Genomic DNA, 22,447 nt, shown 5'->3' on the forward strand with positions numbered 1-22,447 from the left:
AAACACAACACCTCCCTCGTTTCTGGGCCATTTTTTGGGGGGAATTTCTCTGGAATTTCTCGGGAATTTCTTGGGAATTTCGGGATCTTCCCACACTGATTTTGTTGGAACAGAATCCTGAATTTTCAGTGCCTTTTTTGTCCATTTTTCCCCATTTTCCCCCAATAACAACACCGACACCTCCCTCATTTCTGGGCTGTTTTTTTTGGGGATTTTCACAGGAATTTCACTGAAATTTCCCCGGAATTTGTTCCGGAAGGTTCTGTCTCAGAGCCGGAACACGTGGCTGTCGCTTTGGGTCAGGTTCTGCAGTCGCTGTGGGTCAGGGCTGTTCCGGAAGGTTCCAGAAGGTTTTCTCAAAATCGCAGCACGTAGCTGTCGCTGTGGGTCAGGTTTGTTCCGGTAGGTTCTGGAAGGTTCCGTAACGTTCTCTCACAGCTGCAGCACGTAGGAGTCACTGTGGGTCAGGTTTGTTCCGGAAGGTTCCAGAAGGTTCTTTCTCTCTCACACAGCCGCAGCACGTAGGAGTCACTGTGGGTCAGGTTTGTTTTGGAAGGTTCCAGAAGGTTCCAGAAGGTTCTCTCTCACAGCCTGAGCACGTAGCTGTCGCTGTGGGTCAGGTTCTGCAGTTGCTGTGGGTCAGGGTTGTTCTGGAAGGTTCCAGAAGGTTCTCTCTCTCACAATTGCAGCACGTAGGAGTCGCTGTGGGTGAGGTTTGTTCCGGAAGGTTCCGGAAGGTTCTGTCTCACAATCGCAGCACGTAGGAGTTGCTGTGTGTGAGGTTCTGCAGTCGCTGTGGGTGAGGTTTGTTCCAGAACATTCTCTCTCACAGCCTGAGCACGTAGCTGTCGCTGTGGGTGAGGTTTGTTCCGGAAGGTTCCGGAAGGTTCTCTCTCTCTCTCTCACAGCCGCAGCACATAGGAATCGCTGTGGGTGAGGTAGCGCACCCAGCGCTCCTGGAAGGTTCCGGAAGGTTCGCAATCGCAGCACGTAGGAATCACTGTGGGTGAGGTTTGTTCCGGAAGGTTCCAGAAGGTTCTCTCACAGCCGCAGCACGTAGGAGTCGCTGTGGGTGAGGTAGCGCACCCAGCGCTTCTGGAAGGTTCTGGAAGGTTCCGGAAGGTTCCGGAAGGTTCACAATCGCAGCACGTAGCTGTCGCTGTGTGTGAGGTAGCGCACCCAGCGCTGCCCGGCCCCGCCCGAGAGCCGCAGGAAGCGCACGCGCAGCCCCGAGCACGAGTGGGCCGGGAGCTCGAAGGAGCCGTGGGCCGGGCCCAGCTCCAGGCGCCAGCACCGGCTCAGATTTGGAACTTCCAGCTGCAAGTTAACAAAAAAAATGGGAATTTTTGGGGTTTTTTGGGAATTTTTTGGCGATTTTTCGCAATTTTTCCAATTTTTCGGGAGTTTTTTGTCATTTATTGTGAATTTTTTGTGGTATTTTGGGGGTGTTTTTAGGATCTTTAAGGTACTTGGAGTTTGGGAAAATTTTTTAGGAATTTTTGGGAATTTTTTTGAAGGGTTTTTTGGGGGTATTTGGGGAGGTTTTGCTATCGTGGAGCACGAGTGGGCCGGGCCCAGCTCCAGGCGCCAGCACCGGCTCAGGGCCGGCACCTCCAGCTGCAATTTAACAAAAAAATATTGGGAATTTTTAAAATTCAGGAAAAAAATGGGGAATTTTGGGGGTTTTTTCATGATTTTTTGGCCTTTTGTTGGGACTTTTTAGTGATTTTTTGTCCATTTTTGGGGATTTTTTTAGTGATTTTTTTTGAGATTTATTTTGATTTTTCAAGGGATTTTTGGGACTTTTATCAAGTTTCTGGGATTTTTTGGGGATATTTAAGGGGGTTTTTTGGAATTTTTTCAGGCGATTTTTTGGTGATTTTTCGGCCATTATTTGGTGATTTTTTGGAATTTTTGCCAAATTTTTGTGATTTATGGTGATTTTTTGGGGTATTTTGGGGGTATTTTTAGGATATTTAGGGTATTTGGAATTTGAGGGATTTTTTTGGGAAGTTTTTGAGGGATTTTTGGGAATTTTCGGGGAATATTCGGGGTATTTGTTGAAGAGAGCCGAGAGCTGGGAGCCCCCCTGGATTTTGGGGTTGTGAATTTTTTCGGAATTTGTTTTTTCTGCTTTTCAGGGGAATTTCTTGGGGAGGATTTTGGGATAAATTTGGGAATTTTCAGGGGAATCCTGACCTTGAATAGGGCCGAGAGCTGGGAGTCCCCCTGGATTTTGGGGAATTTTTTGGGGAATTTTTTGTGAATTTTTTGCTGATTTTTTTTAATTTTGGGGGAATTTTTTTGGGGAATTTTTTGGGATAAATTTGGGATTTTTTGGGGAATCCTGACCTTGAATAGGGCCGAGAGCTGGGAGCCCCCTGGATTTTGGGGAATTTCTTTGTGAATTTTTTGTGAATTTTTTGCTGATTTTTTTTAATTTTTGGGGAATTTTTTGGGGATTTTTTTGGGGAATTTTTTGGGATAAATTTGGGATTTTCAGGGGAATCCTGACCTTGAATAGAGCCGAGAGCTGGGAGCCCCCCTGGATTTTGGGGAATTTTTTGTGAATTTTTTTGGAATTTTTTCTGATTTTTTTTTGCTTTTTGGGGGATTTTTTGGGGATTTTTTTGGGATAAATTTGGGAATTTTTAGGGGAATCCTGACCTTGAATAGGGCCGAGAGCTGGGAGCCCCCCTGGATTTTGGGGAATTTTTTGGGGAATTTTTTGTGAATTTTTTGTGATTTTTTTTTGCTTTTTGGGGGATTTTTGGGGGAATTTTTTGGGGAATTTTTTGGGATAAATTTGGGATTTTTCGGGGGAATCCTGACCTTGAATAGGGCCAAGAGCTGGGAGCCCCCCTGGATTTTGGGGAAATTTTTGTGAATTTTTTGTGATTTTTTTTGGATTTTTTTGGGGAATTTTTTGGTGAATTTTTGGGGGGATTTTTTGGGGAGGATTTTGGGATAAATTTGGGATTTTTTGGGGGAATCCTGACCTTGAATAGGGTCGAGAGCTGGGAGACCCCCTGGATTTTGGGGAATTTTGGGGGGCATTTTTTGTGAACATTTTTTTATTTTGTGGAGGGATTTTGGGAGGATTTTCATGGGGATTTTTTGGGAATTTTGGGATTTTTTGGGGGAATCCTGACCTTGAATAGAGCCGAGAGCTGGGAGCCCCCCTGGATTTTGGGGAATTTTTTGTGAATTTTTTTGGAATTTTTTGTGATTTTTTTTTGCTTTTTGGGGGATTTTTTTGGGGAATTTTTTGGGATAAATTTGGGAATTTTTGGGGGAATCCTGACCTTGAATAGGGCCGAGAGCTGGGAGCCCCCCTGGATTTTGGGGAATTTTTTTGTGAATTTTTTGTGAATTTTTTTGAATTTTTTGTGATTTTTTTTTGATTTTTGGGGGATTTTTTGGGGAATTTTTTGGGATAAATTTGGGATTTTTTGGGGGAATCCTGACCTTGAATAGGGCCGAGAGCTGGGAGCCCCCCTGGATTTTGGGGAATTTTTTGTGAATTTTTTGCCGATTTTTTTTTTCATTTTTGGGGAATTTTTGGGGGATTTTTTTGGGGAATTTTTTGGGATAAATTTGGGAATTTTTGGGGGAATCCTGACCTTGAATAGGGCCGAGAGCTGGGAGCCCCCCTGGATTTTGGGGATGTCCCAGCGGACGCTGCGCGAGCCCAAATCCAGCTCGGCCGCTTGGTCGGGGCTGCTCAGCTCCTGCGCGAGGCTGGGGGGCAGAAATTGGGGTGAAATCCCCAAATTCCCACCCCCAATCCCAAAATTCCACCCCCAATCCCAAAATCCCAAAAACCCCCGTGAGGTTCCCCAAAAAATTCGCTTCAAAATCCCCAAAAATTCACCCAAAATCCCTCAAAATTCCCTCAGGTTCAGCCCCTAAATTCAGGTTTTATTCCCAAAATTCCCCCCCAAATCCCAGAATCCCAAAAAATTCCCCAAAATTTCCCTTTGAGGTTCCCCAAAAAATCGACTTCAAAATCCCTGAAAATTCACCCCAAATCCTCCTGGATTCCGCCCCAAAAGTTGGGATTTGATCCCAAAAATCCCCTCAAGATTCCCAAAAAATCTGCTCCAAATTCCCTGAAAATCCACCCAAAACCCCCCAAATTCCCCCCAAAATTTGGGATTCACCCCCCAGGACTCCCCAGAACCCCAAAATTCCCAAAAAATTCCCCAAAATTCCCAAAATTCCCAAAATCCCCACCTGGAGACGCCTTTGGGCACCGGCAGCTGCAGGCGGACGTTGACGGCGTGGCTGCAAATTTGGGAATTTGGGGAAAAATTGGGATTTTTGGGGGAAATTTGGGATTTTTGGGGGAAATTTGGGATTTTTGGGGAGTTCTGGGAGTCCCAGGTGGCTGCAAATCCCAGGATTCTCCCAGGAATTCCCAAATTTGCCCCAAATTTCACCTTTTTGGGGGGAGGTCACAGCGCAGCTTCAGGTACAGGCGGATCCTGGGGGAAAAAGGCAAAAATTGGGAAAAATTCCCGGAAATGTGGGAGGGGAAGCCCAAAAAGAATTTGGGAATTCCCTCAGCGGGGTGGGGAAGGGGAAAATCCCTCAAAAAACACCAAAAATTTGGGATATTCCTGAAAATTAGGACCTAAAATGAGGAAAAAATCCTGAAAATTGGGGAAAATCCCTAAAAATTGGGAGAAAAAGCCAAAAATCGGGAAAAATTCATGGAAATTTGGGAGGGAAATCCCCCCAAAAATTTGGGAATTCCTTCAGGGAAAAATTCCCCCCAAAAATAAAAAAAAATCCTAAAATAAAAAAAGAACAACAACAAAAAAAATTAAAAGATAAATCCTACAAAACAAGGGGGAAAAAATACAAAAAAAAATCTTAAAAAAAATCCCCAGAACCTTTGAAAAAACTACTAAAAAAATCATTTAAAAATCCCAAAAAAAGCCGAAAAAAAAATCCCCAAAAACCAGAAAAAAAAACCGAAAAGATGAGAAAAAAAAATCCCTAAAAAATTCACAAAAAACCCAGAAAAAAAAAAAAAAACTTAAAAAAAACCCCAACAAAAATAAAACAAACCCAGAAAAATATCCCAAAAAACCCCAAAGAAATCCTCAAAAAATTAGAAAAAAAAAAAGAAAAAAAATCAGAAAAAAATCCCAAAAAAATCCCAAAAAAACAGAGAAAAAAATCTCAAAAAAATCCTGAAATACCCAGAAAAAAAGCAGAAAAAAATCCCCCAAATTCCCAAATTTGTGGAATTTTCACCTCCCGGAGCCGTCGGTGTCCAGCGAGGGGAAGAGGCGGAAGGGCAGCGGCGCCGGGAGCTCGTCCATCACCTGGTACTGCATCAGCGTCATCTGGGGCAAAAATGCACAAAAATATCACAAAATGTCCTAAAAATGTCCCAAAATATTCAAATTCCCAAAATCCCCACTTTCCCCTAAAAAAATCCCCTTAAAATTCCCTTTTTCCGACAAAAATCCACATTTTTTCCTAAAAAAATCCCCTTAAAATCTCAGTTTTGACCCTTAAAATTCTGTTTTCCCCCCTCAAAAAAATTCCCTTAAAATCCCCATCCAGAAAATCGCCATTTTCCCCCTAAAAATTCCCTTAAAATCCCAGGTTTTCCACCCAAAAAATCCCCTTAAAATCCCAGGTTTTCCACCCAAAAAATCCCTTTTTTTCCTCCCTAAGCCCCCCATTTTTTTCCCTAAAAAAATCCCCTTAAAATCCCAATTTTGAGCCTTAAAATTCTGGTTTTTCCCCTCAAAAAATTCCCTTAAAATCCCATCCAAAAATTTGCCATTTCCCCCCTAAAAATTCCCTTAAAATCCCAGGTTTTCCACCCAAAAAATCCCTTTTTTTCCTCCCTAATCCCCCCATTTTTTCCCTAAAAAAACCTCCCCAAAAATCCCATTTTCCCCCTAAAAAATCCCCTAAAAATCCCCAAAAAATCCCATTTTCTCCCCTAAAAAAAATCCCTGAAAAATCCCATGTTTTCCCCTAAAAATATCCCCTTAAAAATCCCATTTTCCCCTAACAAATCACATTTTCCCCCTAAAAAATCCCAAAAAATCTCATTTTTCCCCCAAAAATCCCATGTTTTCCCCTAAAAATATCCCCTTAAAAATCCCATTTTTGCCCTAAAAAATCCCCTAAAAATCCCAAAAAAATCCCATTTTTTCCCCTGAAAAAATCCCATGTTTTCCCCTAAAAATATCCCCTTAAAAATCCCATTTTTCCCCTAAAAAAATCCCATTTTTTCACCCAAAAAAATCCCTGAAAAATCCCATGTTTTCCCCTAAAAATATCCCCTTAAAAATCCCATTTTCCCCCTAAAAAATACCCTAAAAATTCCTCAAAAATCCCATTTTCTCCCCTAAAAAATCCCCCAAAAAATCCCATTTTTTCCCCTTAAAATTCCCATTTTTTCCCCCAAAACTCCAATTTTTTCCCCGAATTTTTCCCCCAAACTCCTCAATATCCCGAATTTCCCCAAATTCCCGAATTTCCCCGAATTCCCGAATTTCACCTCTCCGGGGTTGGGGGTGACCCTGAGCACGCGGCCGGAGCCGAACTCGTCGAGGCGAACGGAGCCGTGGAACCAAACCTCGTCCACGCGCACCGGCGTGCCGTACCCTGCAACGGTCCGGAAAAATCCGGAAAATTCCCGAAAATTCCACAAAATCCGGGAAATTCACCAAATTCCCCAAAATTCTGGCAAGTTTGGGGGCGGTTTGAGGCGGTTTGGGGCGTTTGAAGTGGAGTTTTAGGGGAAAAAAATGGAATTTTTGAGGAGTTTGAAAGGTGACGGAAAGGGAAAATGGGAAATTTTGGGAATTCTGGAAAATTCCAAAGAATTCCCAAAATTCCCGAAAATTCTGGGGGGTTTGGGGGCTGTTTGAGGTGGTTTGGGGCGTTTGAAGTGGAGTTTTAGGGGAAAAAAAGAAAATAAAAGGGAATTTCGGAGGGGTTTGAGAAGTGATGGTGAGTGGAATTTTGGGAATTGCAGAAAATTCCGGAAAATTCTGGGGGCTCTGAGGGGGCTTTGGGGCGTTTTAAGAGGATTTTTAGGGAATAAAAGGGAAAAAAAGAAAATGAAAGGGAATTTTGGAATGGTTTGAAAGGTGATGGGAAGGGGAAATGGGAGTTTTGAGGAAAATTCAGGAATTCTGGAAAATTCCAGGAGATTTGGAGGGGGTCTGAGGGGGTTTGGGGTGTTTAAAGTGGATTTTTGGGGGGTAAAATGGGATTTGAAAGGGGATGGGAAGGGGGGAAATGGGAATTTTGAGGGAAAGTTTGGGATTTTGGGGGGAATTTGGGAGAAATTCGGGGAAATTCAAGGGAATTTCGTGAGGGCAGAAGGGTCCTGGAAGGGGAAAAAAAGGCGGGAAAAGGGATTTGGGGAGGATTTTGAGGGGGAATTTCAGGGATTTTGGGGGTTCGGGGTCCTGGCGGGGATTTTGGGGGAGGTTTTGGGGTCCCCGATAATTCCGGGGGGGTCTCACCCCTCAGCTCCGATTTTCCCACACAAAATTCCTCCGTGAGGCCGATCCGCAGCTCTGGGGGCACAAAGGGGGCTCAGGGACCCCAAAACCCACCCAGAACCCCCCAAAATCCACCCAAGACCCCCCCAAAAAATTTTTCAGAACCCCCAAAACCCCCAGGAGCCCCAAATTCCTACAAAATCCCCAAAACTTCCCTCAAAATTCCCTCAAATTCCCTTTTCCCGCCCTTTTTTTCCCTTCCAGGACCCTTTTACCCTCACGAATTTCCCTGTAATTCTCCCTAAAATTCCCCCAAATTCCCTCAAAAACCCCCAAACTTCCCACCAAAAATTCTGTGAGCCTCCAAAATCTCTCCAAGAACCCCAAATTGCCTCAAAATCACAAAAAGTTTCCTCACAATTCCTTTAAATTCCCTTTTCCCGCCCTTTTTTCCCCTTCCAGGACCCTTTTACCCTCACGAATTTCCCTTTAATTCTCCTAAAATTCCCCCAAATTCCCTCAAAAACCCCCAAACTTCCCACCAAGAATTTTGTGAGCCTCCAAAATCTCTCCAAGAACCCCAAATTGCCTCAAAATCACAAAAAGTTTCCTCACAATTCCCTTAAATTCCCTTTTCCCGCCCTTTTTTTCCCCTTCCAGGACCTTTTGCCCTCACGAATTTCCCTTTAATTCTCCCTAAAATTCCCCCAAATTCTCTCCAAATTCCCCCAAAATTTTTAGGACCCTCCAGAATTCATTTCAGGAGCCCCAAATCCACCAAAATTCCCCCAAAATTCCCTCAAATTTCCCAAAAATTCCTCCCAACTCCCCCAAATTCCCTTTTCCCGCCCTTCTTTCCCCTTCCAGGACCTTTTCCCCTCACGAATTTCCCTTTCATTCTCCCCAAATTCCCTCACAATTCCCCCAGAATTTTGTGGAATTCCTCAACTTTCCCCTCGAACTCCCCCAAATCTGAGATTTTCCCCTTAAAATTTGGATTTTCTACCTCAAAATTCATTTTTTTTTCCTCAGCAAAAATCTGGATTTTCTGCCTCAAAACTGGATTCTTTTTCCCTCCCAAAATTGCATTTTTCCCACCCAAAAAAAGCCCCAAATTTTATTTTTGTCCCCCCAATTTTTTCAGGCACCCCCTGTAAATTCCAGACTCCCAAAAAACCCCAAAATTTCCCCAAAAAACCCCAAAAAATCCCCAAAAAATCACCAAAAATGGGGTTTTACCTGTGCAGGGGGGCAGGTAGGACTTGAGGCGGATCTCGCCCTGCACGTCGACCTTCAGGGGGGTGCCCTGGCCCAAAAACGCCGATTTTGGGGTTTTTTGGGGTGAAAAACCCAAATTTGGGGTCGGTTTTGGGGTTTTTGGGGGAATTTTGGGGTTTTTGGGGCTCACGTTGGCGGCGATGACGACCGAGAGGCGCTCGAGGACGTCCACGAACACCTCGGGCTTGGGGGGCTGCAGAGAGTTTGGGGTCAAATTGGGAATTTTGGGGTTTTGGGGGATTTTTGAGTTATTTTGGGGATTTTTTGGGTTTTTTTGAGGTTTTTTAGAGGCTTTTTTGTTTGTTTTTGGGATTTTTTATTATTTTTGTGGGGATTTTTGAGGAATGTTTTGGGGAGTTTTGAAGAAACCTGAGATTTTTCATGGAATTTTGGGGATATTTTTGGAGCGATTTTTTGGGGTTTTGGGAAAATTTTTAAAACTTTTTGGGGGATTTTTTTTTATGATTTCTTGGGAATTTTTGGGGGGAGTTTTGAATAATTTTTGGAGATTTTTAAATGGAATTATGGGGGATTTGTGGGGGATTTTTGGGTAATTTTGGGGGATTTTCCATTGAATTCTGGGGGATTTTTGGGGATGATTTTTTGGATTATTTTTTTTTATTTCTAGGGTTTTCCTTTATTAATTTTGGGAGCCTTTTTTGGGATTTGGGGTTTTTGGGGTGGGTTGGGTTTGGGTGAATTTTGAGTGAATTTTGAGCAAATCCAAGCGGGAATTTGGGGATTTTGGGAATTCTGGGCAGGAATTCCAGGAATTTTTGGGAATTTTGGGGATTCTGGGCTGGAATTTCAGGAATTTTGGGGGATTTTTGGGATTTGGGGAATTCTGGGCTGGAATTTCAGGAATTTTGGAGAATTTGGGGGGATTTTGTGAATTCTGGGCTGGAATTTCAGGAATTTTGGGGAATTTGGGAATTCTGGGCTGGAATTTCAGGAATTTCAGGAATTTTAGGAATTCTGGGCTGGAATTTCAGGAATTTTGGGGATTTTGTGAATTCTGGGCTGGAATTTCAGGAATTTTTGGGGATTTTGGGGATTCTGGGCTGGAATTTCAGGAATTTTTGGGGATTTTGTGAATTCTGGGCTGGAATTTCGGGAATTTCAGGATTTTTAGGGAATTTTGGTCCCACCTGGTCTCCCCTGGGGGGGGGGAGGGGTCTCGTGGCCGCCCCCCCCGGCACCACCCGGCTCTGCTGCGTCTCCGCCCCGAACTGAAAAACGCAAAAATTGGGAATTTTTAGGGAATTTGCTTGGTTTTTTCCGGGAATTTCAGGGGTTTTTTCCCATGAATTTGAGGGGTTTCTTTCCCAGGAATTTTTGGGTTTTTTCCCCAGGAATTTTGGTTTTGTCCCCAAGAGTTTTCCTTTTTCTTCCAGGAACTTTGTTGTTTTTTTTTTTTCCCATGAATTTCAAGTTTTTTCCCAGGAATTTTGGGGTTTTTTTTCCCCAGGGAATTTCGGGGTTTTTCCCACGGATTTTGGGCTTTTTCCCCAGGAATTTCGGGGTTTATTTCCCGGGAATTTTTGGTGTTTTTTCCCGGGAATTTTGTAGTTTTTTCCTGGGGATTTTCAGGTTTTTTTCCCAGGAATTTTGGTGTTTTTCCCCAGGAATTTCAGGGTGTTTTTCCCAGGAATTTTGGTGTTTTTTCCCAGGATTTTTTTGGTGTTTTTTCCCGGGAATTTTTTGGTTTTTTTCCCCGGGAATTTTGGTTTTTCCCCACGAATTCCATTTTCCCCCCAAATTCAGTTTTTTGGGGTTTTTTTTCCTGGGAATTTCGGGGTGTTTTTCCCAGGAATTTTGGTGTTTTTTCCCAGGGAATTTTTGGGGTTTTTTCCCGGGAATTTTTGGTGTTTTTACCCATGAATTCCATTTTTTCCCCCCAAATTCAGTTTTTTGGGGTTTTTTCTCCCCGGGAATTTTGGTTTTTTCCCCAGGAATTTTGGTGTGTTTTTTCCTGGAATTTTCAGGTTTTTTCCCCAGGAATTTTGGTTTTTTCCCCATGAATTCCATTTTTCCCCCAAAATTCAGTTTTTTGGGGTTTTCTTTCCCCAGGAGTTTTTGGGTTGTTTTTCCCAGGAATTTTGGGTTGTTTTTCCCAGGAATTTTGGGGTTTTTCCCAAGACTTTCAGGTTTTTTTTCCCAGGAATTTTGGGTTTTTTCCCTGGGAATTTCGGGGTGTTTTTTCCCGGGAATTTTTGGGGTGTTTTTTCCTGGAATTTTCAGGTTTTTTCCCCAGGAATTTTGTTTCTTTCCCCACGAATTCCATTTTCCCCCCAAATTCAGTTTTTTGGGGTTTTTTTTCCCTGGGAATTTTGGTTTTTTACCCATGAATTTTGGTGTTTTTCCCGGGAACTTTTGGGTTTTTTCCCAGGAATTTTGGTTTTTTCCCCACGAATTCCATTTTTCCCCAAAATTCAGTTTTTTGGGGTTTTCTTTCCCCAGGAGTTTTTGGGTTGTTTTTCCCAGGAATTTTGGTGTTTTTTCCCGGGAATTTTTGGGGTTTTTCCCAGGATTTTCAGGTTTTTCCCAGGAATTTCGGGGTGTTTTTTCCCGGGAATTTTGGTGGTTTTCCCCAGGAATTTTCGGGTTTTTCCCCAGGGATTTGGGGGTTTTCCCCCAGGAATTTCGGGGTGTTTTTCCCAGGAATTTCGGGAGGTTTTTCCCAGGAATTTCGGGAGGTTTTTCCCAGGAATTTTTTGGTGTTTTTTCCCTGGAATTTTTTGGGTTTTTTCCCGGGAATTTTTGGTGGTTTTACCCATGAATTCCATTTTTCCCCCAAATTTGGTTTTTTTTTTCCCGGGAATTTTTGGGTGTTTTTTCCTGGAATTTTCAGGTTTTTTCCCGGGAATTTTGATGTTTTTTCCCGGGAATTTTTGGGGTGTTTTTTCCTGGAATTTTCAGGTTTTTTCCCCAGGAATTTTGGTTTTTTTCCCCACGAATTCCATTTTTTCCTCCCAAATTGATTTCTCTGGGGATTTGGCACCCACCAGCCCCACGGAGCCCAGGTCCAGCAGGCTGAAGGGTTTGGGGGCCGCGGGCTCCGAGTGCACGAGGCTGCGCAGAACCTCGGGGGCCGTGCTCTGGATGTGCCCGAAGTCCTGCAAACGGGAAAAAATGGGGATTTGGGGGGAAAAAATGGGGATTTGGGGCAAAATCTGGGGATTTTGGGGGGATTTTTGGGGCAAAAACGGGATTTGGGGATTTGAGGGGTGTTTTGAGGTAAAATCTGGGAGATTTGGAAATTCAGAGGAATTTGGGGGCACTTTGAGGGATTTGGGGGGGTCCAGGAGGCCCCAAATGGCCTCAGGAGCCCCCAGGTTGGCCCCAAAGGGGGTCCCCAGTAACTCCCAGTCCATCCCAGTAACTCCCAGTTCATCCCAGTCCCCCCAAATCCCCTCCCAGTCCATCCCAGTTTATCCCAGTCCCCCCCATTCCCTCCCAGTGCTCTCAAATCCCTCCCAGTCCCATTCCCAGTTTATCCCAGTTCCCCCAAATCCCCTCCCAGTCCCCTCCAGTTTGTCCCAGTCCCCCCCAAATCCCCCCAGTCCATCCCAGTCCCTCCCAGTCCCATTCCCAGTTTATCCCAGTCGCCCCCAGTTACCACCAGTTCCATCCCAGTCCCTCCCAGTCGCTCCCAGTCCGTCCCAGTCTCTCCCAATCCCTTCCCAGTATATCCCAGTCCATTCCAGTCCCCCCCAGTACCCCCAAATCCCCTCCCAGTCCCCCCCAGTCCCTCCCAGTTTATCCCAGTTTATCCCAGTCCCATTCCCAGTTTATCCCAGTTCCCCCAAATCCCCTCCCAGTCCCCTCCAGTTTATCCCAGTTACTACCAGTTCCCTCCCAGTCCTATTTCCAGTTCCTTCCCAGTCCATCCCAGTTTATCCCAGTCACTGCCAGTTTATCCCAGTTCCCCCAAATCCCCTCCCAGTCCCTCCCAGTGCCCTCAAATCCCTCCCAGTTTATCCCAAATCCCTCCCAGTTACCACCAGTTCATTCCCAGTTTATCCCAGTTTATCCCAGTCTCTCCCAGTTACCACCAGTTCATTCCCAGTTCCCCCCTAGTCCCCCCCAGTTAATCCCAGTTACCACCAGTTCCTCGAGCAGCTCCCCCACCAGCCCCAGGTTCATTCCCAGGCTTTTCTCGCTCAGGGGCCCGCAGAAATCCCGGAGCAGCGTCACCAACCTGGGGAGCCAAAACCCCTGAATTTCAGCCCAAAATCCCACCAATATCCTGTCCAAATTCCAGCCCAAAATCCCCCAAAAAATCCCCAAATTTCAGCCCAAAATCCCCCCAAAAACCCCCCAATTCCAGCCCAAAAGCCCCCAAAAAATCCCCCAATTTCCAGCCCAAAATCCCCCCAAAACCCCCCAAATTCCAGCCCAAAATCCCCCAAATATCCTGTCCAAATTCCAGCCCAAAATCCCCCAAAAAATCCCCCAATTTCCAGCCCAAAATCCCCCAAAAAATCCCCAAATTTCAGCCCAAAATCCCCCCAAAACCCCCCAAATTCCAGCCCAAAATCCCCCAAATATCCTGTCCAAATTCCAGCCCAAAATCCCCCAAAAATCCCCCGATTTCAGCCCAAAAATTCCCCCAATTCCAGCCCAAAATCCGGCCCAAAATCCCCGAATTCCAGCCCAAAATCCCCCAAAAATCCACAAATTCCAGCCCACAATCCTGCCCAAAACCCCCCGATTTCAGCCCAAAATCCCCCAAAATCCTGCCCAAAATCCAGCCCAGGAATCCCCAAAATCCTGCCCAAAATCCCCCCAAAAACCCCCCAATTTCAGCCCAAAATCCCCCAAAAATCCCCAAATTCCTGCCCAGGAATCCCCAAAATGCAGACCAAAATTCTGCCTGAAATCCCCAAATTTCAGCCCAAATTCCAGCCCAAAATCCTACCCAAAATTCCCTAAAATCCTGCCCAAAATCCAGCCTGAATTCCAGCCCACAATCCTGCCCAGGAATCCCCAAAATCCTGCCCAAAAATCCCCTTGAAATTGCTGAGAAAAATCACAAGAAATCCTTTTAAAAAAATCGCTAAAAATGAAGAAAAAAATCTCCTAAAAATCCCTTAAAAACCATTAGAAAATCCTTAAAAAATCACCCAAAATTCACAAAAAATCACAGAAAAAAGCCTCAAAAATCCCCCAAAATAATCCCTAAAAATCCCCTAAAATAATCCCAGAAAATTCTGAAAAAATCCTCTGAAAGTATCGCTAAAAATGAAGAAAAACATCTCCTAAAAATCCCTTAAAAACCATTAGAAAATCCTTAAAAAAATCACCCAAAATTCACAAAAAATCACAGAAAAAGCCCCAAAAATCCCCCAAAAAATCCCTAAAAAATTCCCCAAAATTTCCCCAACTCCCCCAAAAGCCCGAAATGCCCGAAAAGGCCCGAAATGGCGAGTTTGGCTTTACCTGTTGAGGAACTCGATGAGGGTGAAGGGCGAGGCGTCGCCCTCGGAGGCGGCCCCGAAGAAAAGCCCCCCGTGCCTGACGTGGGCAAAGTGGAGCCCCCCGAGGGTCTGCGGGCACGGAGTCCTCAGGGACCCCCAGAAACCCCAAAAACACCAAAAACACACCCCAAAAACCCCAAAAACCCCAAAAACCCACCCCAAAAACCCCAAAAACCCACCCCAAAACCCCCAAAAACCCACCCCAAAAACCCCAAAAACACACCCCAAAAACCCCAAAACCCACCCCAAAAACCCACCCCAAAAACCCCCAAAACCCCAAAAACCCACCCCAAAAACCCCAAAAACCCACCCCAAAAACCCCAAAAACCCCAAAAAACCCCAAAAACCCACCCCAGAAACCCCAAAAACCCCAAAAACCCCAAAAACTGACCCCAGAAACCCCAAAAATCCACCCCAGAAACCCCAAAAAACCCCAAAAACCAACCCAGAAACCCCAAAAACCCACCCCAAAAACCCCAAAAACCCCCCAAACCCACCCCAAAAACCCCAAAAACCCACCCCAAAAACCCCCAAAACCCACCCCAGAAACCCCAAAAACCCACCCCAAAAACCCCAAAAACCCACCCCAAAAACCCCAAAAACACACCCCAAAAACCCAAAAACCCCAAAAACACACCCCAAAAACCCCAAAAACCCACCCCAAAAACCCCAAAACCCCAAAAACCCACCCCAAAAACCCACCCCAAAAACCCCAAAGCCTGAAAGTTCGCATGGGATTCCGTAAAAACCTACCCAAAATCCCACTAAATTCACCCAAATTCCCCTCAAAATTCACCCCAAATCCACCCAAAATCCCCTCAAAATTAATCCAAATTTCCCTCAAAATTCACCTAAAATCCCCTCAAAATTCACCTCAAATCCCCCTCAAAATTCACCTCAAATCCACCCAAAATCCCCTCAAAATTCACCCAAATTCCCCTCAGAATTCATCCAAATTTCCCTCAAAATTCACCTAAAATCCCCTCAGAATTCACCTCAAATCCCACCCAAAATTCACCCAAAATCTCCTTCAAAATTCACCTCAAATCCCCTTCAAAACTCACCCCAAATCCACCCAAAATCCCCTCAAAATTCACCCAAATTCCCCTCAGAATTCATCCAAATTTCCCTCAAAATTCACCTAAAATCCCCTCAAAATTCACCTCAAATCCACCCAAAATCCCCTCAAAACCCCTCCAGGACCCTCCAAATTTCCCCTCAGACCCCAAAAATCCCCAAATCCCCAAAAATCCCCCAAAATCTCCTGAAATCGCCCCCAAATCCCCTCAAAATGCCTCAACTCCCTCCCCCCAAATAAAACTCCCCTAAAATCTCCCCAAAATCCCCCCAAATCTCCCCAAAACTCTTCCAGCACCCTAAAAATCCTCAAATCCCCGAAATTCCCCAAAATTTTCCCAAAATCCCCTCAGAACCCCCCGAAATCCCCCTCAAATTACCCTCAGAAATCCCCCAAATCCCCCTCATAACACGCCCCAAAACCCCTCAAATCTCCCCAAAATCCCCTCAAAACTCCCAAAAATCCTCTCAAAACCCCCCAGAACCTCCCCAAAACCCCTCCAGGACCCCAAAAATTCTCAAATGCCTCAAAAATCCCCCAAATTATCGCGAAATCCCCTCAGAACCCCCCCAAAATCCCCTCAGAAATCCCCCAAATCCCCCTCAAAACGCGCCCCAAATCCCCTCAAAATCCCCTCAAAACTTCCCGAAAACCCCGCAAACCCCTCCCGGACCCCCCCAAACGCGGTGAATTTGCCCCAAACGCGGTGAATTTGCCCGAAATTTGCGGAATTTGCCCGAAATTGGCGGGATTTGCCCCAAGCGCACCCACCACGAACACCGGGGGCTGCTCCCCCCCCACGGCCGAGACCCCGCGGTAGAACAGCTCCGTGACGTCACGCGGCGCGCGGGGGGGGTCCCCGCGGACTGGGGGGGGTCAAGGAAATTTGGGGGGTCCTGAGGGGATTTTGGGGGGAGTTTGGGGAACCTGGGGGTTTGAGGGGGTTTGGGGGGTTTGGGGGGGTCTGGGGTTTGGTGGAAGATTTGAAGGGAGTCAAGGAATTTGGGGGAGTTTGGGCAATTTTGGGGGGAATTTTGGGGGGTGGGGGGGGGGGGATTCAGGGCGGGATGAGGGAATTTGGGGGGTCCTGAGGGGTTTCGGGAGGGATTGAGTTAATTTGGGGAGGATTTGGGGGGTCCTGGGGGTTTTCGGGTGGATTTGAGGTGTTTGGGGGATCAAGGAAATTTGGGGGGTTTGGGGAGATTTGGGGGGTTCTGGGGGGGTTCGGGGACCCTGAGGGGATTTTGGGGGGATTTGCGGGTTCTGAGAGGGTTAAGCCGGGTCTGAAGGGGTTTGGGGGCGGTTTTGGGGTCCCGAGGTGGATTTTGGGGTGATTTCGGGGGCATTTGGGGCTGTTTTGGGGGATACAGTCCCTGTGGATCAGGGGGTCCCCCTTGGAGCTGAGGATGAAGAGCTGGGAAAGCATCTGAGGGGAGAGGAGGAAAAACGGGATCAGAGACCCCCAAACTTCCCCCAAATCCCCCGAAATCCCCTCAAAACTGAGCCCCCCCCAACATCTGAACCCGCCAAAACCGGAGCTCTCCTCAGAGCGTAGCCCCCCCCCACCCCCGAGCCTCCCCACCAGACCCCCGAGCCCCCCAACCCCTCCCCGGCCCCCAAAGTCCCCTCAGGGACCCCCAAAGTCCCCAAAATCCGCCCCAAAAAGCGACGCGGCCCCTTTAAGAGGGGGCGTGGCCCAGCCCCTCCCGAGCCCCCCGAACCTCCGGGCCGGTTCCTGCCGCCGCCGCGCGCGTGGCCCCGCCCACTGCGGGCGTGGCCTCGCCGCACGTGGGCACCGCCGCGCTTTCCTATTGGCTGATCTCTCCCCGCCTCCGCGCGTCCTCTGCTGTGACTGGTTGGCGCTCTCGTCCGGCGGAAGGCGGACCCTGCGCCTTGATTGGTCGGTGCCCGTCACGTGGTTACCTGTTTTCGCGCCACTCGCTGTGAGGGGAAAGTGGTGGCGGGAAAAGAGGGAGCGGCCGTGAGGGGAAAATCGCGATCGTGAGGGGAATATCGCGACAGGGAATCGCGAAAGCAGCGGCCCCGCCATGGCCCCGCGCGACTACGACAGCGAGAAAGGTTTGGAGCCAGCGGGGGGCGCCGGGACTCTGTTATTGACCCGTTATTATCCGCTATCGGGACCCCCCCTGATTATCCGGACATTGTTGCGATGTTTTGACTCTTTCTCCCGTGTCTGAGCCTCCCCTCTCGGTGTCTGTTTTCCCCTCAGAGAAAGCGAAGCGATTTTTTCAGGAGTTTTACCGGGATGGACCCGACGGGCGCAAGGAATTCCCGTACCGGGAGCAGCTGGTGAGGGCCGGCACCCCCAAATTGTCCTGAAATCTCCTCAAATTCCCCAAAACTCCCTCAAATTCCACCCTGAACCCCCCCCAAATTCTCTCAAATCCCCTCCCACTCACAAGTCCCACCCCAAACTTCCTCCCACCTCCTCAAACCCCCCAAAATTCCGCCTGAAACCCCTTTTTAACAACCCCACATCTCCTCCCACCACCCTAAATCCTCCTCAAACCCCCTAAAATCCCCCGTAAATCCCCCCAGACCCCTTCCAGCCTCCCCAAAATCTCCTCAAATCTCCTCATTCTTCCTAAACTTCCACTCTCACCCACCCTAAATCTCCCCAAATCCTCCCCAAACCCCCTCAAATCCCCTCAAACCCCTTCCAGCCTCCCCAAATCTCCCCCAAACCCCTCATTCCACCCCCAAATCCCCTTTTATCACCCCAGAATTCCCATTTTCAGCCCTAAGTCCCCTTTTTTCATCCCTAAATCCCCATTTTCACCCCAAAACCCCCATTTTTTCATCTGAAACTCCCTTTATTCCCCCCAAAATCCCCTTTATTTCCCCCTAAATCCCCTTTATTCACCTCTAAATCCCCATTTTCCCCTCCAAATCCCGTTTATCTCCCCCAAACTCCCCATTTTCCCCCCAAACTCCCATTTTTCCCCCAAATCCCCATTATTTCCCCTCAGACGGCGCTGGCCCGCCGGGACCAGGTTGCCCTGTGGGTGTCTCTGGACGATGTGGCCGAGGACGAGCCCGAGCTGGCCGAGGCCGTGGTGGAGAACGTGCGGCGCTATGGCCGCGTCTTCTCGGATGCTGTCCATGAGCTGCTGCCCCAGTTCGGCTCTGCTGAGGTCAGGGAGCCCCAAATTGGGGTTTTTTAGGGGTTTTGGGACGTTTTTAGTGGGTTTTCTTTGGTTTATGTGGGGGGGTTTGTGGGCTATGTCCCGCGCTCCGGCCACAGCTGCTTGGAGCTGCTGCCCCACCTCGGCTCTGCTGAGGTCCGGGAGCCCTAAATTCCGAGTGTTGGATGGGTTTTAGGGTTCTTTTTGAGGGATTTTAGGGGGTTCTTGAGGGGATTTGGGGGTTTTTGGTGCGTTTTAGGGGGTTTTTAGGGTTTTTTTGGGGGGGTTTTAGTGTCAATGTCCGGATCTCCGGCCGCGTCTTTTCGGAGCTGCTGCCCCAGTTCGGCTCTGCGGAGGTCGAGGATTCCGAAATTCGGGGTTTTGGGAGTGTTTTGGGTGGGTTTTAGGGTTATTTTTGAGGGATTTTAGGAGCTTCTCGAGGAGATTAGGGAGGTTTTGGGACATTTTTAGTGTTTTTTTAGTGGGTTTTTCGGGTCGGTGTCCGGCGCTCCGGCTGCGTCTCGGAGCTGCTGCCGCAGTTCGGTTCTGCTGAGGTCGAGGAGCCCCAAATTCGGGGTTTTGTGTGGATTTTAAGGGTTTTTTTGAGGGATTTTAGGGGGTTCTTGAGGGGATTTGGGGGTTTTTGGTGTGTTTTAGGGGGTTTTTAGGGTTTTTTTGGGGGGTTTTAGTGTCAATGTCCGGCGCTCCGGCCGCGTCTCCTCGGAGCGGCTGCCCCGCTTCGGCTCTGCTGAGGTCGAGGATTCCGAAATTCGGGGTCTTGGGAGTGTTTTGGGTGGGTTTTAGGGGTTTTTTTGAGGGATTTTAGGAGCTTCTCGAGGAGATTAGGGAGGTTTTGGGACATTTTTAGGGTTTTTTTAGTGGGTTTTTCGGGTCGGTGTCCGGCGCTCCGGCCGCGTCTTCCCGGAGCTGCTGCCCCAGTTCGGCTCTGCTGAGGTCGAGGATTCCCAAATTCGGGGTTTTGTGTGGATTTTAGGGGTTTTTTTGAGGGATTTTAGGGGGTTCTTGAGGGGATTTGGGGGTTTTTGGTGTGTTTTAGGGGGTTTTTAGGGTTTTTTTGGGGGGTTTTAGGGTCAATGTCCGGCGCTCCGGCCGCGTCTCCTCGGAGCGGCTGCCCCGCTTCGGCTCTGCTGAGGTCGAGGATTCCGAAATTCGGGGTTTTGGGAGTGTTTTGGGTGGGTTTTAGGAGTGTTTTTGAGGGATTTTAGGGGGTTCTCGAGGAGATTAGGGAGGTTTTGGGACATTTTTAGGGGTTTTTTTGGGGTTTTTTTAGGGTCAATGTCCGGCGCTCCGGCCGCGTCTTCCCGGAGCTGCTGCCCCAGTTCGGCTCTGCTGAGGTCGGGGAGTCCCGAATTTGGGAATTTTGGGGCTTTTTGGGTGGGTTTTAGGGGTGTTTTTGAGGGATTTTAGGGGGTTCTTGAGGGGATTAGGGGGTTTTTGGGGTGTTTTTGAGGGATTTTAGGGGGTTTTGAGGGTCTCCTTAATTCACCTCCCCAATTTGTGTCCCTCCCTCAGGACCCCCCGGACGTTTACCTGGGGTATTTTAGGGTGGATTTGGGGCATTTTTGGGTGGGATTTTGTGGCAATTTTGAGTGGAATTTTGGGTGGGGGATCCCCCAGCTCCCCCTGAGCCCCCTCCCCAAATTCCCCCTTTCCAGGCCGCCCCCCGGGACCCCCTGGACGTTTACCTGGAGCATCGGCTGCTGCTGGAGCAGCGGGGCCGGGCCGGGGGCGCCCCCAGGAGCCCCCAGAACCAATTCCCGCCGGAGCTGCTGCGGCGCTTGTGAGTCTGCCCAGGGCCCCAAAATCCCAGCCCTCACCCCAATCCCTTTTCTCCCCATTTTCCTTCCCTTTTTCCTTCACTTCTTCCCCAATTCCCCACCTTTTTTCCTCCCATAATTCCCATTTTTTTCCCCTCCAGCCCCATATTTTCTGTTTTTCCCCCAAATCCCCATTTTTTTCCCCTTTTCCCTCTCACAATTCCCATATTTTCTGTTTTTCCCCAAATCCTGGTGTTTCCCCCCACAGTGAGCTGTATTTCCGGGCTCCCTCGTGCTCCAAGGCCGTGTCCCCGCGGGAGCTGTGATCCCCATTTTTAACCCTATAATTCCCATTTTTTCCCTATTTAACCCCCATATTTTCTGTGTTTCCCCCCACAGCGAGCTGTATTTCCGGGCCCCCTCGTGCTCCAAGGCCGTGTCCCCGCGGGAGCTGTGATCCCCATTTTTAACCCTATAATCCCCATTTTTTTCCCCATTTCCCTCTCACAATCCCCATATTTTCTGTTTTTCCCCACAGTGAGCTGTATTTCCGCGCCCCCTCGTGCTCCAAGGCCGTGTCCCCGCGGGAGCTGTGATCCCCATTTTTAACCCTATAATCCCCATTTTCCCCCACAGCGAGCTGTATTTCCGCGCCCCCTCGTGCTCCAAGGCCGTGTCCCCGCAGGAGCTGTGATCCCCATTTTTACCCCCCACAAACCCCATTTTTTACCCTATAATTCCCTTTTTTTTTCCCATTTAACCCCCATATTTTCTATTTTTTCCCCAAATCCCCATTTTCCCCACAGCGAGCTGTATTTCCGCGCCCCCTCGTGCTCCAAGGCCGTGTCCCCGCGGGAGCTGTGATCCCCATTTCTCTCCCCACAAACCCCATTTTTTACCCTATAATTCCCATTTTTTCCCTATTTAACCCCCATATTTTCTATTTTTTCCCCAAAATCCCCATTTCCCCCCACAGTGAGCTGTATTTCCGCGCCCCCTCGTGCTCCAAGGCCGTGTCCCCGCGGGAGCTGTGATCCCCATTTTTAACCCTATAATCCCCATTTTCCCCACAGCGAGCTGTATTTCCGCGCCCCCTCGTGCTCCAAGGCCGTGTCCCCGCGGGAGCTCCGCGCCGGCGCCATCGGCTCCTTGGTGACGGTGCAGGGAGTGGTGACGCGGGCGAGCGAGGTGCGGCCGCTGCTGCGCGTGGCCACCTACAGCTGTGACCAGTGCGGGGCCGAGACATACCAGCCGGTACTGGGGCAAACTGGGGCATACTGGGAGGGACTGGGAATGGGCTGGGTTATACTGGGAATGGACTGGGATGGACTGGGTTATACTGGGATGGACTGGGATGGTCCCAGTGCCACCTACAGCTGCGACCAGTGCGGGGCCGAGACATACCAGCCGGTACTGGGATATACTGGGAGGGACTGGGTTATACTGGGAATGGACTGGGAGGGACTGGGTTATACTGGGATGGACTGGGATGGTCCCAGTGCCACCTACAGCTGCGACCAGTGCGGGGCCGAGACATACCAGCCGGTACTGGGATGGACTGGGAGGGGTTTGGGTTATACTGGGATATACTGGGATGGGCTGGGAATGGACTGGGATGGTCCCAGTGCCACCTACAGCTGCGACCAGTGCGGGGCCGAGACCTACCAGCCGGTACTGGGATATACTGGGAGGGACTGGGTTATACTGGGAATGGACTGGGATGGTCCCAGTGCCACCTACAGCTGCGACCAGTGCGGGGCCGAGACCTACCAGCCGGTACTGGGATATACTGGGATATACTGGGATATACTGGGATATACTGGGAATGGACTGGGAGGGACTGGGTTATACTGGGATGGTCCCAGTGCCACCTACAGCTGCGACCAGTGCGGGGCCGAGACCTACCAGCCGGTACTGGGATGGACTGGGATGGACTGGGAGGGACTGGGAATGGACTGGGTTATACTGGGATGGACTGGGTTATACTGGGATGGTCCCAGTGCCACCTACAGCTGTGACCAGTGCGGGGCCGAGACCTACCAGCCGGTACTGGGATATACTGGGATATACTGGGAGGGACTGGGAGGGGTTTTTGAGGGAATTTCGGGCATTTCAGGTGGATTTTGGGGGATTTTTTGTGTTTTTGGGGTCTCTCCCCTCACAGATCAAAGGCCTCATTTTCCCGCCTTTTTCAAAGGGC

At 48.4% G+C, this 22,447-nt stretch overlaps 2 protein-coding genes across 2 annotated transcripts; one reads left to right on the forward strand and one right to left on the reverse strand.

Moving 5' to 3' along the window:
• Positions 1-745: 745 nt before the first annotated feature.
• AP4M1 (adaptor related protein complex 4 subunit mu 1) lies at positions 746-17,118 on the reverse strand. The gene is made up of 17 exons (XM_064701416.1): positions 17,045-17,118; positions 16,692-16,749; positions 16,095-16,189; positions 14,208-14,314; positions 12,870-12,966; positions 11,771-11,881; positions 9,914-9,994; positions 8,896-8,958; positions 8,727-8,793; positions 7,509-7,562; positions 6,533-6,639; positions 5,266-5,357; positions 4,443-4,487; positions 4,237-4,287; positions 3,624-3,741; positions 1,113-1,317; positions 746-866 (listed from the first exon to the last, which is right to left on the reverse strand). Exons 2-16 carry the CDS (start codon positions 16,747-16,749, stop codon positions 1,135-1,137), a joined length of 1,329 nt encoding a protein of 442 aa, XP_064557486.1. The 5' UTR covers positions 17,045-17,118; the 3' UTR covers positions 746-866; positions 1,113-1,134.
• Positions 17,119-17,236: 118 nt separating this feature from the next.
• LOC135441860 (DNA replication licensing factor MCM7-like) lies at positions 17,237-21,501 on the forward strand (the record flags this gene model as incomplete). Its single annotated transcript, XM_064701415.1, has 5 exons — positions 17,237-17,402; positions 17,554-17,633; positions 18,314-18,478; positions 20,146-20,270; positions 21,321-21,501. Coding segments are annotated over exons 1-5 (582 nt in total), but the record flags the coding sequence as incomplete, so codon positions are not given.
• Between the last annotated feature and the right edge of the window lie 946 nt (positions 21,502-22,447).

Source organism: Zonotrichia leucophrys, unplaced genomic scaffold (genome assembly GCF_028769735.1).
Source record: "Zonotrichia leucophrys gambelii isolate GWCS_2022_RI unplaced genomic scaffold, RI_Zleu_2.0 Scaffold_602_30190, whole genome shotgun sequence".
Taxonomy (NCBI): domain Eukaryota; kingdom Metazoa; phylum Chordata; class Aves; order Passeriformes; family Passerellidae; genus Zonotrichia; species Zonotrichia leucophrys.

Bases quoted from the DNA above. Each gene is read 5' to 3' on its own strand.
- AP4M1 (XM_064701416.1), bottom strand. From the start codon at position 16,749: ATGCTTTCCCAGCTCTTCATCCTCAGCTCCAAGGGGGACCCCCTGATC. The intron at 11,882-12,869 runs GTAACTGGGATT...TCCCGTTTGCAG, and splicing joins AGCTGCTCGAGGAACTGGTG to GACTTCGGGCACATCCAGAG. The intron at 9,995-11,770 runs GTGGGTGCCAAA...TGCGTTTTTCAG, and splicing joins ACCTGGGCTCCGTGGGGCTG to TTCGGGGCGGAGACGCAGCA.